The sequence below is a fragment of the Bufo gargarizans genome, chromosome 8 (assembly GCF_014858855.1).
Source record: "Bufo gargarizans isolate SCDJY-AF-19 chromosome 8, ASM1485885v1, whole genome shotgun sequence".
Lineage (NCBI taxonomy): Eukaryota > Metazoa > Chordata > Amphibia > Anura > Bufonidae > Bufo > Bufo gargarizans.
This window is the reverse complement of record NC_058087.1, coordinates 120,082,884-120,100,994: the sequence shown is the minus strand read 5'-3', so window position 1 is coordinate 120,100,994 and position 18,111 is coordinate 120,082,884. Positions and strand designations below refer to the sequence as shown.

At 42.5% G+C, this 18,111-nt stretch overlaps 1 protein-coding gene across 1 annotated transcript in view; it reads left to right on the top strand.

The window, feature by feature from the left end:
• RFTN2 (raftlin family member 2) overlaps window positions 1-18,111 on the top strand; it is a 220,911-nt gene that overhangs the window by 143,883 nt on the left and 58,917 nt on the right. The window contains exon 6 of the mRNA XM_044303233.1: window positions 17,384-17,505. Within this exon, the coding sequence (XP_044159168.1) occupies window positions 17,384-17,505 (122 nt within the window). The remainder of the gene's footprint in view (window positions 1-17,383; window positions 17,506-18,111) is intronic.

The following is an 18,111-nucleotide window of genomic DNA, read 5'->3' as shown; positions in this document are numbered from 1 at the left end:
TACATATTAGGTATCGCCACGTCCGTAACAGCCAGCTCTATAAAAATATCACATTACATCACAAAAATTGCAACGGCAAGTAATCAAAAAGGTGTATGACCGTCACCTCATCCCGCAAAAAATGAGACCCTAGAATCGGTCAAAAAATAAAAAAAAGCTATCGCTCTCAGACAATGGAGACACTAAAATATGATTATTTTTTGCTTCAAAACTGCAGTTATTGTGCTAAAGTATTTTTTTTTTTTTAAAGTATACATATTAGGTATTGCCACATCCGTAACAACCAGCTCTATAAAAATATCACATGACCTAACCACTCAGGTGAACACTGTAAAAAAAATTGTCACATTATATCACAAAAATTACAACAGCAAGTGATCAAAAAGGCTTATTCCACCCCCTAAAATTGTACCAGACAGTCACCTCATCCCTCAAAAAATTAGACCCTACCTAAGAGACTTGATCAAAAAATAAAAAAGCTATGCTCTCAGATTATGAACACACTAAAATATCATTATTTTGGTTTCAAAAATGCTATTATTGTGTATTATATCCACGTGCGATCGTTACGATCTGCTCTAAAAAAAAGCCACATAACCTAATCCCTCAGGTAAATGCTGCAAAAATAAAAAATAAAAACGTTGCCAAAACATCCACCTTGCCTCACAAAAAATTTAATATAGAGCAATAAAAAATCAAATGTACCCCAAAATAGTACCCAAAAAAATGGCACCTTATCCTGTAGTTTCCAAAATGTGGTGACTTTTTTGAGTTTCTACTGTAGGGGTGCATCAGGGGGGCTTTAAATGGGACATGGCATCTAAAAACCAGTTCAGCTAAATTTGCCTTCCAAAAACCATATGGCGTTCCTTTCCTACTCCGCCCTGCCTAGTTCCCGTACAGCAGTTTACAATCACATGTGAGGTGTTTCTGTAAACCGCAGAATCAGGGTAATAAATATTGAGTTTTATTTGGCTGTTAACCCTTGCTTTGCAAATGGGACATGGCATCTAAAAACTAGTTCAGCTAAATTTGCCTTCGAAAAACCATATGGCGTTCCTTTCCTACTGCGCCCTGCCTAGTTCCCGTACAGCAGTTTACAATCACATGTGAGGTGTTTCTGTAAACCGCAGAATCAGGGTAATAAATATTGAGTTTTATTTGGCTGTTAACCCTTGCTTTGCTACTAGAAAAAAATGGATTAAAATGTAAAATCTGCCCAAAAAGTGAAATTCTGAAATTTCATCTCCATTTTCTATTAATTCTTGTGGAACACCTAAAGGGTTAACCAAGTTTGTAAAATCAGTTTTGTACACCTTGAGGCGTGTAGTTTCCAAAATGGGGTCATTTTTGGGTGGTTTCTGTAACCAGCCCCTGCTCGCTCTATTCTGCTCTCACGGCACTCCCTGATGTGACCACAATATCTGCTGGTTCCGCCTCAAACGGCCGCTCGTGTCGTTTTAATTCTCACAGAACTAACACCAGTCAGGCTGTATGTGAGTTCAAACTGACAAAATAAATATATGTGGGGCATTCAATAAAGAATTTTGTCAGTTGGAAGACCTCTTTCAATTGGTAAATTGTAAAACCCCCTCTGATTGGCTATGCAAATGAGGTAAGCAGGGATTAGTTCAAGAGCTTGACTGGGAGGCAGATGGGTGTGTCCATTGTCACAGAGAGATTCAAACCATGACAGTTTCTATTATGTAAGCCTCACAAAGTGACTTCAGACCTGAACTAGTCCTTAAAAAGTGGGTTTTGGAAATTTCCCCAAAAATTTCAAGATTTGCTTGCAAACTTCTAAGCCTTCTAACGTCCTCAAAAAATAAAATGTCATTTTCAAAATGATCCAAACATGAAGTAGACATATGGAGAATGTAAAGTAATTACTATTTTTGGAGGTATTAACCCCTTCACGCAATATCACGTACATGTACGTGGGGGAATGTGGTGCCTCACCGCATCCCCACGTGAATGTACGTGATCGGCTTTCACTGTCAGCGCAGGGACCGAAGCGCTGAAGATTCAGTGAAGCCGGTGTGGTGGGGTTGCTAGGCAACCAGAGAAGCCGGAAGGAGTTGTATTAGACCCCTGACCCGCCCACGATCGCTGTGATTGGTCCAATACTGCAGAGGGACCAATCGCAGCGCATCGGGGCAGGTAAGGCGGGGTTAGGGAGGGACTGTGTGCCTCTCCTTCTCTGATCGTCCCCATTCCTGTCAGGGAAGCGATCAGAGAAGGAGAGTCTGACAATCTACTATACCTATCACATGTATACTAGTCATGGAGCACTGCTACTTAGCGCTCCATGACTAGTATACTCCTCATTACATTTAACTGTCACCATGTCTGCAGACATGGTGACAGCGCTGAGTGCCGGCTGTTGCACACAGCCAGGCACTCAGGCTCAATGCCGAGAGGGGTCCTGTGACCCCCCGTATCGGCGATCGGGTAGTTTCGGCACCCCCACTATGGGCGATCGCTCAATGTAGTTTCTGATCCCTGCGGTCCCTGACCGCAGGGATCAGAAACCTAAAAATTGCCCCAAATCGATTTTTTTTAACCCCTCTGCACCCCTGAATTCATTTATGTGGCGGGGTGCAGGGGGGCGGTTTGTGGGCGGTGCGGCAGTTGCGGGAGGCGGGCGGTGCGGCAGGCGGGATCGCGATCCCCCGCCCGCCTCCCATTATAATCATCGTTGGCGTCTAGCACATTGCTGGCACCCTGGTATAAACGGCTGACATCGGTGATGCGATGTCAGCCGTTTAACCCTTTCCATACCGCGGTCCGTACGGACCGCGGTATGGAAAAGGTTAACAGCTCAGGGAGCTCCCTCCCTCTCCCATCGGAGGGCTGCTGTACCTTTGCAGCCCCCCGATGGAGAGGGAGAGAGCCCCCAGACTGCCCCCCCAGAGCCCCGTTCTTACTCTTCCCCGTCTGCGCAGTTCTGACCATAACTGAGCAGACGGGGAAGGTTCCCATGGCAACAGGACGCCTCTCAGGCGTCCTGCTGTCAATGGTGCTGAACAGATCTGTGCTGAAAGCATAGATCTGTTCAGTGTAAGTAAAATATAGTACAGTGCAATATATATTGTACTGTACTGTATTATACAGACATCAGACCCACTGGATCTTCAAGAACCAAGTGGGTCTGGGTCCAAAAAAAAGTGAAAAAAGTAAAAAAAAAAGTAAAAATCTAAAAACACATTTATCACTGATTAAACATGAGAAAAATAAAATTCCCTACACATGTTTGGTATCGCCGCGTCCATAACGACCTGATCTATAAAACAGTCATGTTACTTTTCCCGAACGGTGAACGCCATAAAAATAAAAAACTATGATGAAATTGAAATTTTGCCCACCTTACTTCCCCCAAAAAGATAATAAAAGTGATCAAAAAAGTCGCATGTACTCCAAAATTGTAACAATCAAACCGTCATCTCATCCCGCAAAAAATGAGACCCTACTTAAGATAATCGCCCAAAAACTGAAAAAACTATGGCTCTTAGACTATGGAAACACTAAAACATCATTTTTTTGTTTAAAAAATGAAATCATTGTGTAAAACTTATATAAATAAAAAAAAGTATACATATTAGGTATTGCCGCGTCTGTATCGACCGGCTCTATAAAAATATCACATGACCTAACCCCTCAGGTGACCACCGTAAAAAAATAAAAATAAAAACGGTGTAGAAAAAGCAATTTTTTGTCATCTTACATCACAAAAAGTGTAATAGGAAGTGATCAAAAAGTCATATGCACCCCAACATAGTGCCAATCAAACCGTCATCTCATCTCGCAAAAAATGAGACCCTACTTAAGATAATCGCCCCAAAACTGTAAAAACTATGGCTCTTAGACTATGGAGAAACAAAAAAAATGTTTTGTTTTAAAAATGAAATCATTGTGTAAAACTTACATAAATAAAAAAAATGTATACATATTAGGTATCGCCGCGTCCGTGACAACCTGCTCTATAAAATTACCACATGATCTAACCTGTCAGATGAATGTTGTAAATAACAATAAAAAAAAAAACGATGCCAAAAAAGCTATTTCTTGTTACCTTGCCGCACAAAAAGTGTAATATAGAGCAACCAAAAATCATATGTACCCTAAACTAGTACCAACAAAACTGCCACCCTATCCCGTAGTTTCTAAAATGGGGTCACTTTTTTGGAGTTTCTACTCTAGGAGTGCATCAGGGGGGCTTCAAATGGGACATGGTGTCAAAAAAACTGTCCAACAAAATCTGGCTTCCAAAAACCATACGGCGCACCTTTCACTCTACGCCCCGCTGTGTGGCCGTACAGTAGTTTACGGCCACATATGGGGTGTTTCTGTAAACGGCAGAGTCAGGGCAATAAAGATACAGTCTTGTTTGGCTGTTAACCCTTTGCTTTGTTAGTGGAAAAAATGGGTTAAAATTGAAAATTAGGCAAAAAAAATGAAATTCTCAAATTTCATCCCCATTTGCCAATAACTCTTGTGCAACACCTAAAGGGTTAACAAAGTTTGTAAAATCAGTTTTGAATACCTTAAGGGGTGTACTTTCTTAGATGGTGTCACTTTTAGGGAGTTTCTACTCTAGGGGTGCATCAGGGGGGCTTCAAATAGCACATGGTGTAAATAAACCAGTCCAGCAAAACCTGCCTTCCAAAAACCATACGGCGCACCTTTCACTCTACGCCCCGCTGTGTGGCCGTACAGTAGTTTACGGCCACATATGGGGTGTTTCTGTAAACGGCAGAGTCAGGGCAATAAAGATACAGTCTTGTTTGGATGTTAACCCTTGCTTTGTTAGTGGAAAAAAATTGTTAAAATGGAAAATTAGGCAAAAAAATGAAATTCTCAAATTTCATCCCCATTTGCCAATAACTCTTGTGCAACACCTAAAGGGTTAACAAAGTTTGTAAAATCAGTTTTGAATACCTTGAGGGGTGTAGTTTATAGAATAGGGTCATTTTTGGGTGGTTTCTATTATGTAAGCCTTGCAAAGTGACTTCAGACCTGTAGTGGTCCCTAAAAATTGGATTTCTGAAACATTTCAAGATTTGCTTCTAAACTTCTAAGCCTTGTAACATCCCCAAAAAATAAAATATCATTCCCAAAATAATTTAAACATGAAGTACACATATGGGGAATGTAAAGTCATCACAATTTTATATAAAAATAAAAAATACGGAAATGACTCCATGTGCATTCCGTATTCGTATGCATTCAAGTCCATTCCGCAAAAAAAAAAAAAAAAAAAAAAAATAAAGTGTCCTATTCTTGTCCATTTTGCAGACAAGAACATGCATTGTTACAATGGATCTGCCAAAAAAAAAACGTACAATGGAGGAAATAATTATTTGACCCCTCACTGATTTTGTAAGTTTGTCCAATGACAAAGAAATGAAAAGTCTCAGAACAGTATCATTTCAATGGTAGGTTTATTGTAACAGTGGCAGATAGCACATCAAAAGGAAAATCGAAAAAATAACTTTAAATAAAAGATAGCAACTGATTTGCATTTCATTGAGTGAAATAAGTATTTGAACCCTCTAACAAAAAAAGACTTAATACTTGGTGGAAAAACCCTTGTTTGCAAGCACAGAGGTCAAACGTTTCTTGTAATTGATGACCAAGTTTGCGCACATTTTAGGAGGAATGTTGGTCCACTCCTCTTTGCAGATCATCTCTAAATCCCTAAGGTTTCGAGGCTGTCTCTGTGCAACTCTGAGCTTGAGCTCCCTCCATAGGTTTTCGATTGGATTAAGGTCCGGAGACTGACTAGGCCACTCCATGACCTTAATGTGCTTCTTCTTGAGCCACTCCTTTGTTGCCTTTGCTGTATGTTTTGGGTCATTGTCGTGCTGGAACACCCATCCACGACCCATTTTCAGTTTCCTGGCAGAGGGAAGGAGGTTGTCGCTCAGGATTTCACGATACATGGCTCCGTCCATTTTCCCGTTTATGCGAATAAGTTGTCCTGTGCCCTTAGCAGAAAAACACCCCCAAAGCAAAATGTTTCCACCCCCATGCTTGACGGTGGGGACGGTGTTTTGGGGGTCATAGGCAGCATTTTTCTTCCTCAAACACAGCGAGTTGAGTTAATGCCAAAGAGCTCTATTTTGGTCTCATCAGACCACAGCACCTTCTCCCAGTCACTCTCTGAATCATTCAGGTGTTCATTGGCAAACTTCAGACGGGCCTGCACATGTGCCTTCCTGAGCAGGGGGACCTTGCGAGCCCTGCAGGATTTTAATCCATTGCGGTGTAATGTGTTTCCAATGGTTTTCTTGGTGACTGTGGTCCCTGCTAATTTGAGGTCATTAACTAACTCCTCCCGTGTAGTTCTAGGATGCTTTTTCACCTTTCTCAGAACCATTGACACCCCACGAGGTGAGATCTTGCGTGGAGCCCCAGAGCGAGGTCGATTGATGGTCATTTTGTGCTCCTTCCATTTTCGAACAATCGCACCAACAGTTGTCACCTTCTCTCCCAGCTTCTTGCTAATGGTTTTGTAGCCCATTCCAGCCTTGTGCAGGTCTACAATTTTGTCTCTGACATCCTTGGACAGCTCTTTGGTCTTTCCCATGTTGGAGAGTTTGGAGTCTGCTTGATTGATTGATTCTGTGGACAGGTGTCTTTTATACAGGTGACTAGTTAAGACAGGTGTCCTTAATGAGGGTGACTAATTGAGTAGAAGTGTCTAACCACTCTGTGGGAGCCAGAACTCTTAATGGTTGGTAGGGGTTCAAATACTTATTTCACTCAATGAAATGCAAATCAGTTGCTATCTTTTATTTAAAGTTATTTTTTCGATTTTCCTTTTGATGTGCTATCTGCCACTGTTACAATAAACCTACCATTGAAATGATACTGTTCTGAGACTTTTCATTTCTTTGTCATTGGACAAACTTACAAAATCAGTGAGGGGTCAAATAATTATTTCCTCCACTGTATGTAACATGGTTGTCACCCGGATGTCATCAATTTTTTATTTTTTTTTGCATATCCAGGTTTTGCAGTCTGCAAAATATATATGGTCATGTGCATGAGCCCTAAAGTGTATAGTGTATTTTGAATTGCACTACAGACAAAGCATTTTTCATGCTTTTTTGTTTATATTGTGTTTGTGCATTTTTATCATTTTTGTTTCATCACAGCATGTTATGTGTTTTTTTTCTGGCAATTTTCACTTATGCATCTCTATAGAAGTTGGAAACTCCCAGAAAAAAAAACTACCACTTGGCTCGGCTCTATTGGCCACAAAGGGATGTAATTAACCACCTCCGGACCGCCTAACGCAGATGTGCGGTCCGGAGGTGGCAGCCCTGCGCACGACGACGCATATACGCGTCATCTCGCGAGGGCCGGGATTTCCTGTGAACGCGCGCACACAGGCGCGCGCGCTCACAGGAACGGAAGGTAAGCGAGTGGATCTCCAGCCTGCCAGCGGCGATCGCTCGCTGGCAGGCTGGAGATCCGAATTTTTTAACCCCTAACAGGTATATTAGACGCTGTTTTCATAACAGCGTCTAATATACCTCCTACCTGGTCCTCTGGTGGTCCCTTTTGTTAGGATCGACCACCAGAGGACTCAGGTAGGTCAGTACAGTCGCACCAAACACCACACTACACTACACTACACCCCCCCACCCCCCCCCCGTCACTTATTAACCCCTTATAAACCCCTGATCACCCATGATCACCCCATATAAACTCCCTGATCACCCCCCTGTCATTGATCACCGCCCTGTCATTGATCACCCCCCTGTCAGGCTCCGTTCAGACGTCCGCATGATTTTTACGGATCCGATCCATGTATCCATGGATCCGTAAAAATCATGCGGACGTCTGAATGGAGCCTTACAGGGGGGTGATCAATGACAGGCGGGTGATCACCCATATACACTCCCTGATCACCCCCTGTCATTGATCACCCCCGTCATTGATCACCCCCCTGTAAGGCACCATTCAGACGTCCGCATGATTTTTACGGATCCATGGATACATGGATCGGATCCGCAAAACACATGCGGACGTCTGAATGGAGCCTTACAGGGGGTGATCAATGACAGGCGGGTGATCACCCATATACACTCCCTGATCACCCCCCTGTCATTGATAACCCCCCTGTAAGGCTCCATTCAGACGTCCGCATGCATTTTGTGGATCCGATCCATGTATCCATGGATCCGTAAAAAATCATGCGGATGTCTGAATGGAGCCTTACAGGGGGGGTGATCAGTGACAGGGGGGTGATCACCCTGATTACCCTGATCACCCCCTGTCATTGATAACCCCCCTGTAAGGCTCCATTCAGACGTCCGCATGCGTTCTGTGGATCCGATCCATGGATCCGTAAAAAATCATGCGGATGTCTGAATGGAGCCTTACAGGGGGGGTGATCAGTGACAGGGGGGTGATCACCCTGATTACCCTGATCACCCCCTGTCATTGATAACCCCCCTGTAAGGCTCCATTCAGACGTCCGCATGCATTTTGTGGATCCGATCCATGTATCCATGGATCCGTAAAAAATCATGCGGATGTCTGAATGGAGCCTTACAGGGGGGGTGATCAGTGACAGGGGGGTGATCACCCTGATTACCCTGATCACCCCCTGTCATTGATAACCCCCCTGTAAGGCTCCATTCAGACGTCCGCATGCATTTTGTGGATCCGATCCATGTATCCATGGATCCGTAAAAAATCATGCGGATGTCTGAATGGAGCCTTACAGGGGGGGTGATCAGTGACAGGGGGGTGATCACCCTGATTACCCTGATCACCCCCTGTCATTGATAACCCCCCTGTAAGGCTCCATTCAGACGTCCGCATGCATTTTGTGGATCCGATCCATGTATCCATGGATCCGTAAAAAATCATGCGGATGTCTGAATGGAGCCTTACAGGGGGGGTGATCAGTGACAGGGGGGTGATCACCCTGATTACCCTGATCACCCCCTGTCATTGATAACCCCCCTGTAAGGCTCCATTCAGACGTCCGCATGCATTTTGTGGATCCGATCCATGTATCCATGGATCCGTAAAAAATCATGCGGATGTCTGAATGGAGCCTTACAGGGGGGGTGATCAGTGACAGGGGGGTGATCACCCTGATTACCCTGATCACCCCCTGTCATTGATAACCCCCCTGTAAGGCTCCATTCAGACGTCCGCATGCGTTCTGTGGATCCGATCCATGTATCCATGGATCCGTAAAAAATCATGCGGATGTCTGAATGGAGCCTTACAGGGGGGGTGATCAATGACAGGGGGGTGATCAGGGAGTCTATATGGGTGATCACCCCCCTGTCATTGATCACCCCCCTGTCATTGATCACTCCCCCCCCTGGTAAGGCTCCAATTCAGCCATTTTTTTTGGCCCAAGTTAGCGGAAATTTTTTGTTTGTTTTTGTTTTTTCTTACAAAGTCTCATATTCCACTAACTTGTGTCAAAAAATAAAATCTCACATGAACTCACCATACCCCTCACGGAATCCAAATGCGTAAACATTTTTAGACATTTATATTCCAGACTTCTTCTCACGCTTTAGGGCCCCTAAAAAGCCAGGGCAGTATAAATACCCCACATGTGACCCCATTTCGGAAAGAAGACACCCCAAGATATTCCGTGAGGGGCATATTGAGTCCATGAAAGATTGAAATTTTTGTCCTAAGTTAGCGGAAAGTGAGACTTTGTGAGAAATAAACAAAAAAAAATCAATATCCGCTAACTTATGCAAAAAAAAAAAAAATTCTAGGAACTCGCCAGGCCCCTCATTGAATACCTTGGGGTGTCTTCTTTCCAAAGTGGGGTCACATGTGGGGTATTTATACTGCCCTGGCTTTTTAGGGGCCCTAAAGCATGAGAAGAAGTCTGGGATCCAAATGTCTAAAAATGCCCTCCTAAAAGGAATTTGGGCCCCTTTGCGCATCTAGGCTGCAAAAAAGTGTCACACATGTGGTATCGCCGTACTCAGGAGAAGTTGGGGAATGTGTTTTGGGGTGTCATTTTACATATACCCATGCTGGGTGAGAAAAATATCTTGGTCAAATGCCAACTTTGTATAAAAAAATGGGAAAAGTTGTCTTTTGCCAAGATATTTCTCTCACCCAGCATGGGTATATGTAAAATGACCCCCCAAAACACATTGCCCAACTTCTCCTGAGTACGGCGATACCACATGTGTGACACTTTTTTGCAGCCAAGGTGGGCAAAGGGGCACCTTTCGGATTTCGCAGGCCATTTTTTACACATTTTGATTGCAAGGTACTTCTTACACATTTGGGCCCCTAAATTGCCAGGGCAGTATAACTACGCCACAAGTGACCCCATTTTGGAAAGAAGACACCCCAAGGTATTCCGTGGGGGGCACGGCGAGTTCCTAGAATTTTTTATTTTTTGTCACAATTTAGCGGAAAATGATGATTTTTCTTTTTTTTTCTTTTTTCCTTACAAAGTCTCATATTCCACTAACTTGCGACAAAAAATTAAAAATTCTAGGAACTCACCATGCCCCTCACGGAATACCTTGGGGTGTCTTCTTTCCAAAATGGGGTCACTTGTGGGGTAGTTATACTGCCCTGGCAATTTAGGGGCCCAAATGTGTGAGAAGAACTTTGCAATCAAAATGTGTAAAAAATGCCCTGCAAAATCCGAAAGGTGCACTTTGGAATATGTGCCCCTTTGCCCACCTTGGCAGCAAAAAAGTGTGACACATCTGGTATCGCCGTACTCAGGAGAAGTTGGGCAATGTGTTTTGGGGTGTCATTTTACATATACCCATGCTGGGTGAGAAAAATATCTTGGTCAAATGCCAACTTTGTATAAAAAAATGGGAAAAGTTGTCCTTTGCCAAGATATTTCTCTCACCCAGCATGGGTATATGTAAAATGACACCCCAAAACACATTCCCCAACTTCTCCTGAGTACGGCGATACCAGATGTGTGACACTTTTTTGATGCCAAGGTGGGCAAAGGGGCACATATTCCAAAGTGCACCTTTCGGATTTCACCGGTCATTTTTTACAGATTTTGATTGCAAAGTACTTCTCACACATATGGGCCCCTAAATTGCCAGGGCAGTATAACTACGCCACAAGTGACCCCATTTTGGAAAGAAGACACCCCAAGGTATTCCGTGAGGGGCATGGCGAGTTCCTAGAATTTTTTATTTTTTGTCGCAAGTTAGTGAAATATGAGACTTTGTAAGGAAAAAAGAGAAAAAAAAAAAAATCATCATTTTCCGCTAACTTGTGACAAAAAATAAAAAATTCTAGGAACTCGCCATGCCCCTCACGGAATACCTTGGGGTGTCTTCTTTCCAAAATGGGGTCACTTGTGGCGTAGTTATACTGCCCTGGCAATTTAGGGGCCCATACAGTCATGTGAAAAAATTAGGACACCCTTTGAAAGCATGTGGTTTTTTGTAACATTTTTAATAAAAGGTTATTTCATCTCCGTTTCAACAATACAGAGAGATTAAAGTAATCCAACTAAACAAAGAAAACTGAAGAAAAGTCTTTTCAAGATCTTCTGTAAATGTCATTCTACAAAAATGCCTATTCTAACTGAGGAAAAAGATAGGACACCCTTGCCCCTAATAGCGAGTGTTACCTCCTTTGGCTGAAATAACTGCAGTGAGACGGTTCTTGTAGCCATCTACCAGTCTTCGACATCGGTCTGAGGAAATTTTACCCCACTCCTCAATGCAGAACTTTTTCAGCTGTGAGATGTTTGAGGGGTTTCTTGCACGTACAGCCCTTTTCAAGTCACCCCACAGCATCTCAATGGGATTCAAATCTGGACTTTGACTTGGCCATTCCAGGACTCTCCATTTCTTCTTTTTCAGCCAATCTTTGGTTGATTTACTAGTATGTTTTGGGTCATTGTCATGTTGCATGGTCCAGTTCCGCTTCAGCTTTAATTTTCTAACTGATGGTCTCACATGTTCTTCAAGCACCTTCTGATACACAGTAGAATTCATCGTGGATTCTATGATGGTGAGCTGACCAGGTCCTGCTGCAGCAAAGCAGCCCCAAACCATGACACTTCCACCTCCATGCTTCACAGTTGGTATGAGGTTCTTTTCTTGGAATGCTGTGTTTGGTTTACGCCAAACATGTCCTCTGCTGTTGTGTCCAAATAATTCAATTTTGGACTCATCTGTCCAAAGAACATTATTCCAGAAGTCCTGGTCTTTGTCAACTTTATCTCTGGCAAATGTCAGTCTGGCCTCGATGTTTCTCTTGGAAAGCAAAGGTTTCCTCCTTGCACACCTCCCATGCAAGTTAAACTTGTACAGTCTCTTTCTGATTGTAGAGGCATGTACTTCTACATCAACAGTAGCCAGAGCCTGCTGTAGTTCTCGAGATGACACTTTAGGGTTTTTGGAGACCTCTTTTAGCATCTTGCGGTCTGCTCTTGGGGTGAACTTGCTGGGGCGACCAGTCCTGGGCATGTTGGCAGTTGTTTTGAAAGCCCTCCACTTGTAGACTATCTTCCGGACAGTGGAATGGCTGATTTCAAAATCTTTTGAGATCTTTTTAAATCCCTTCCCAGACTCATAGGCTGCTACAATCTTTTTTCTGAAGTCCTCTGACAGCTCTTTTGCTCTCACCATGGTGCTCACTCTCACTTCAACAGTCAGGAGCACACCAAACTAAATGTCTGAGGTTTAAATAGGGCAAGCCTCATTCAACATGCAGAGTAACAATCTACTAATTATGTGCACCTGGTGTGATATACCTGTGTGAGATCTGAGCCAATTTAAGAGGGAATACATGTGAGGGTGTCCTATCTTTTTCCTCAGTTAGAATAGGCATTTTTGTAGAATGACATTTACAGAAGATCTTGAAAAGACTTTTCTTCAGTTTTCTTTGTTTAGTTGGATTACTTTAATCTCTCTGTATTGTTGAAACGGAGATGAAATAACCTTTTATTAAAAATTTTACAAAAAACCACATGCTTTCAAAGGGTGTCCTAATTTTTTCACATGACTGTATGTGTGAGAAGAACTTTGCAATCAAAATGTGTAAAAAATGGCCTGCAAAATCTGAAAGGTGCACTTTGGAATATGCGCCCCTTTGCCCACCTTGGCTGCAAAAAAGTGTGACACATCTGGTATCGCCGTACTCAGGAGAAGTTGGGGAATGTGTTTTGGGGTGTCATTTTACATATACCCATGCTGGGTGAGAGAAATATCTTGGCAAAAGACAACTTTTCCCATTTTTTTATACAAAGTTGGCATTTGACCAAGATATTTTTCTCACCCAGCATGGGTATATGTAAAATGACACCCCAAAACACATTCCCCAACTTCTCCTGAGTACGGCGATACCAGATGTGTCACACTTTTTTGCTGCCAAGGTGGGCAAAGGGGCGCATATTCCAAAGTGCACCTTTTGGATTTCACCGGTCATTTTTTACACATTTTGATTGCAAGGTACTTCTCACACATTTGGGCCCCTAAATTGCCAGGGCAGTATAACTACCCCACAAGTGACCCCATTTTGGAAAGAAGACACCCCAAGGTATTCTGTGAGGGGCATGGTGAGTTCCTAGAATTTTTTATTTTTTGTCGCAAGTTAGTGGAATATGAGACTTTGTAAGAAAAAAATAAAAAATAAAAATCATCATCATTTTCCGCTAACTTGTGACAAAAAATAAAAAGTTCTATGAACTCACTATGCCCATCAGCGAATACCTTAGGGTGTCTACTTTCCGAAATGGGGTCATTTGTGGGGTAGTTATACTGTTTGGGCATTGTAGAACCTCAGGAAACATGACAGGTGCTCCGAAAGTCAGAGCCGTTTCAAAAAGCGGAAATTCACATTTTTGTACCATAGTTTGTAAATGCTATAACTTTTACCCAAACCATTTTTTTTTTGCCCAAACATTTTTTTTTTATCAAAGACATGTAGAACTATAAATTTAGCGAAAAATTTATATATGGATGTCGTTTTTTTTGCAAAATTTCACAGCTGAAAGTGAAAAATGTCATTTTTTTGCAAAAAAATCGTTACATTTTGATTAATAACAAAAAAAGTAAAAATGTCAGCAGCAATAAAATACCACCAAATGAAAGCTCCATTAGTGAGAAGAAAAGGAGGTAAAATTCATTTGGGTGGTAAGTTGCATGACCGAGCGATAAACGGTGAAAGGAGTGTAGTGCCGAAGTGTAAAAAGTGGCCTGGTCATGAAGGGGGTTTCACCTAGCGGGGCTGAAGTGGTTAAAGGGATTATCCAACCCCAAAAATGACCCTTCCCACGCCCCTCATACAGATTATACTTGCCTTGCTCCCCAGCACTACTGATCCCCGCACAGCTGCAGCTCCCTATTGGGCCTATGAAAACATCTGGTGGGGGGGTTTGACAGTGGTTTGGGGCAGCCAATATCAGGCCATGATGGGAATGAGCACCCTCGATACTAGGGAGGCTTGTTCCCGTCATGGCCTGCTATTAGAGCAGATATTACTTCAAAAATCTCAAGCTTAGAATTCAGGTTTGTATTGAACCCATTAGTTAAAAAGAAAGCATCAATTTTTTTTAAAAAGCTGCCCGGAAAAAATGTGAGTTTTTCATGCTGAAAAAAACGTGCAGATTCCACACGTTTTGGCCGAATGCACGCAGCCGTGTTTCACGGCCGTGAGCGGTCCGTGGAACCATGGGCTGGATTCGTGCTTATAACATGGTTATAAGAGAAAATAATAGCATTCTTTAATATAGAATGTATAGTAGAAGGTCAATTGAGGGTTAACATAAAAAAAAAAAAATAACTCACCTCCACTTGATCGCGCAGTTGCCGATGTCTTCTTACTTCTTTAATCATGAGATGCCGGCTAAAGGACCTGTGACGTTACATCACATGGTCCAACCACATGGCCCATCACCGTGGTGATGGACCATGTGATTGGACCATGTGATGAGCTCAGTGACGTCACCATAGGTCCTTTGACAGGTCCTGAAGAAAGAACAGGAAACCGGCAGCTTACGCTATCAATTGGAGGAGGTGAGTTAATTATTTTTAACCCTCAATTGACCTTGTACCAAGCATTCTGTATTCAGAATGCTATTATTTTCCCTTATAACCATGTTATAGGGGAAAATAATTACATCTACACAACACCGAACCCAAACCTGAACTTCAGTGAAGAAGTTCGGGTCTGGGTACCACATTCAGTTTTTTATCACGCGCGTGCAAAACGCATTGCACCAGCATGATAAAAACTGAACAATGGAATGCAATCGCAGTCAAAACTGACTGCAATTGGGTAACTACTCATGTGGGTTTGCAGTAATGCACTCGGGATCCTGAGCCAAAACGTGACGCCCGTGTGAACCCAGCCTTAGATGGGCAGATTGTTGGGAATCAGCATTCGCACAAACCCAATTCCAATAATCTGCCTGAAAATTGGGCTGTATAAATCCACCTTAATTTAGACTCTGCTGAAGCCATTTAATCACTAGAGATAACATTGCTGTGAAGATTGCTGCCTAAAGGGGTTTCCAGGGTTAGAAAACCATGGCTGCTTTCTTCCAGAAACAGCACCATTCCTGTTCATGAGTTGTATTTGATATTAAATCTCTGGTCCAGTGAAGTGAAGGGGGCTGAGCTGCAATACCATCCATAATCAAGAGTTAGAGCTATCAGCCTAAGGATAGTTCAAACAGCAGCTATGTAAACTGTAAGGCTATGCCTAGGCTTTATCCCCTTCCTGACATATGATGCACTAGTACAGGGATGGCCAACCTGAGGCTCTCCAGCTGTTGCAAAACTACAACTCCCAGCATGCCAGAACGGCCTACAGGTATCAGCCTACAGCAGGGCATGGTGGGAGTTGTAGTTTTACAACAGCTGGAGAGCCGCAGGTTGGCCATGCCTGTACTATTAGATCATAGTGGGAAGTGACTGTATATATATCTGTCCTAAAAGTAGAGAAATGAAAATTTAGAAAATTGTGAATTTTCCCATATTTTCTGTAAATTCAGATTTTTTTTTATAAAAAAATGAAAAAAAATATTGACCCAAATTTACCGCTAACATAAAGTACAATGTGTCTCCAGAAAACATTTTCAGAATTATTTAAAACCGGACGGATCCATTATGCAGGCCGTAGACTTCTGTTATGACGGAATGAATAACTGAATGCCTCTAAAGGCATTCCGTTATATATTCCGTTATAGAATTGCGTTATGGTCCGTGGATATGGAATCTATAACGAAATTCAGATTGTACCACAATCCGAAATCGAATTTCAAAATATGAAATTTGCTCATCCCTAATCATTATAGTCAAAAAAAGTTTATTTTATCTTTCACACGGGCGTAACGGGAAAAGGTGCGGGTGCGTTGCGGGAACATTGTAATGCGTTTTGCACGCGCGTGAGAAAAATCGGCATGTTTGGTACCCAAACCCGAACCTTGGGATCGGTGTTCTGTAGATTGTATTATTGTCCCTTATAACATGGTTATAAGGGAAAATAATAGCATTCTGAATACAGAATGCATAGTAAAATAGGGCTGGAGGGGTTAAAAATAATAAATTAAAATAATTTAACTTACCTTAATCCACTTGTTCGCGCAGTCGGCATCTCTTCTGTCTTTATCTGTGAGCAATAGAACCTTTGATGACATCACTGAGTTCATCACATGAATCATGGATCATGTGATGAGCGTAGTGACGTCATCAAAGGTACTATTGCTCACAGATAAAGACAGAAGAGATGCCGGCTGCGCGAACAAGTGGATTAAGGTAAGTTAAATTATTTTAATTTATTTTTTTAACCCCTCCAGCGCTATTTTACTATGCATTCTGTATTAAGAATGCTATTATTTTTCCTTATAACCATGTTATAAGGGGAAATAATAATGATCGGGTCTCCATCCCGATCGTCAACTAGCAACCGTGCGTGAAAATTGCACCGCATCCGCACTTGCTTGCGGATGCTTGCGATTTTCACGCAACACCATTAATTTCTATGGGGCCTGCGTTATGTGAAAAACGCACAAAGAGGAGCATGCTGGGATTTTCACGCAACGCACAAGTGATGCGTGAAAATCACCGCTCATGTGCACAGTCCCATAGAAATGAATGGGTCAGGATTCAGTGTGAGGGCAATGCGTTCAACTCACGGATCGCATCCGCGCGGAATACTCGCCCGTGCGAAAGGGGCCTTAAGAAGGCAAGCGTGTATAAAGGATTAATCACTCATTCCTACAGGAATGGGAAATAAATTACCCTACTTTTCCTTCCATTAGGATTTTTCTTGCTGTAATATGAATTGCACCTTTCAGTTACCAAATATTTTTCTGACCCAAAGCAATAATGGTTTACATTAGTAGACAGACACACACATTTAATATGTTTTCTTTTCACAGGGGAACAAACACCAAAATTATTGGATGGATTATTTGTCTATGAAGATGAAGCTTCTCGAGTTATCGCCTCAAAGAACAGAGGAAATGATGCAATAATAGTAGAGCAGTGGACGGTATTCGAGGTGATAATTAATATATATTAACAAATAGAGATGGCCTTGCGGTTCGCCCGGCGGTCGTTTCGCGGCGAACTATGCTCGTTTGTGGTTCGCCTAACGGGCGAACATATAGAGATGTCCGCCAGCGCCATATTCTTTTACATAGTGAAGATCAGGTGGTACAGGACAGCCAATTGACATGTTTCAGCACATGGACATACCCCCTACCTTATAAATAAACCCGATCTGGCCACCATTTTACGTTCAGTCTTTTGCCAGTGTAGGGAAAGGTTGCTGTGTGGAGCAGGGACAGACTGTTAGGGACACCAAACGCTAGCTAATAGGGCCACAAGAGTCCTTTTAAGGACTGGTATATGTGTGCTATCGATAGATGTGACTTACTAAGGGGCGCAATATACTTTCCATATAGTGCATTAGAAGCATTTGTTTGCAGTTTTGCTGCGTTACCTCAGCTACACAGACTGACAAACGCTATTGGAACAAATCATTTCTACTGGTGTGATATACCAGTTGCCCCCCAAAAAACTGATTGAAGCAGGGGTGTGATATACCAATTATATACTGTCTATATAGAGCATTTGAGTAGTGCAGCATTTGTTTGGTTTGATG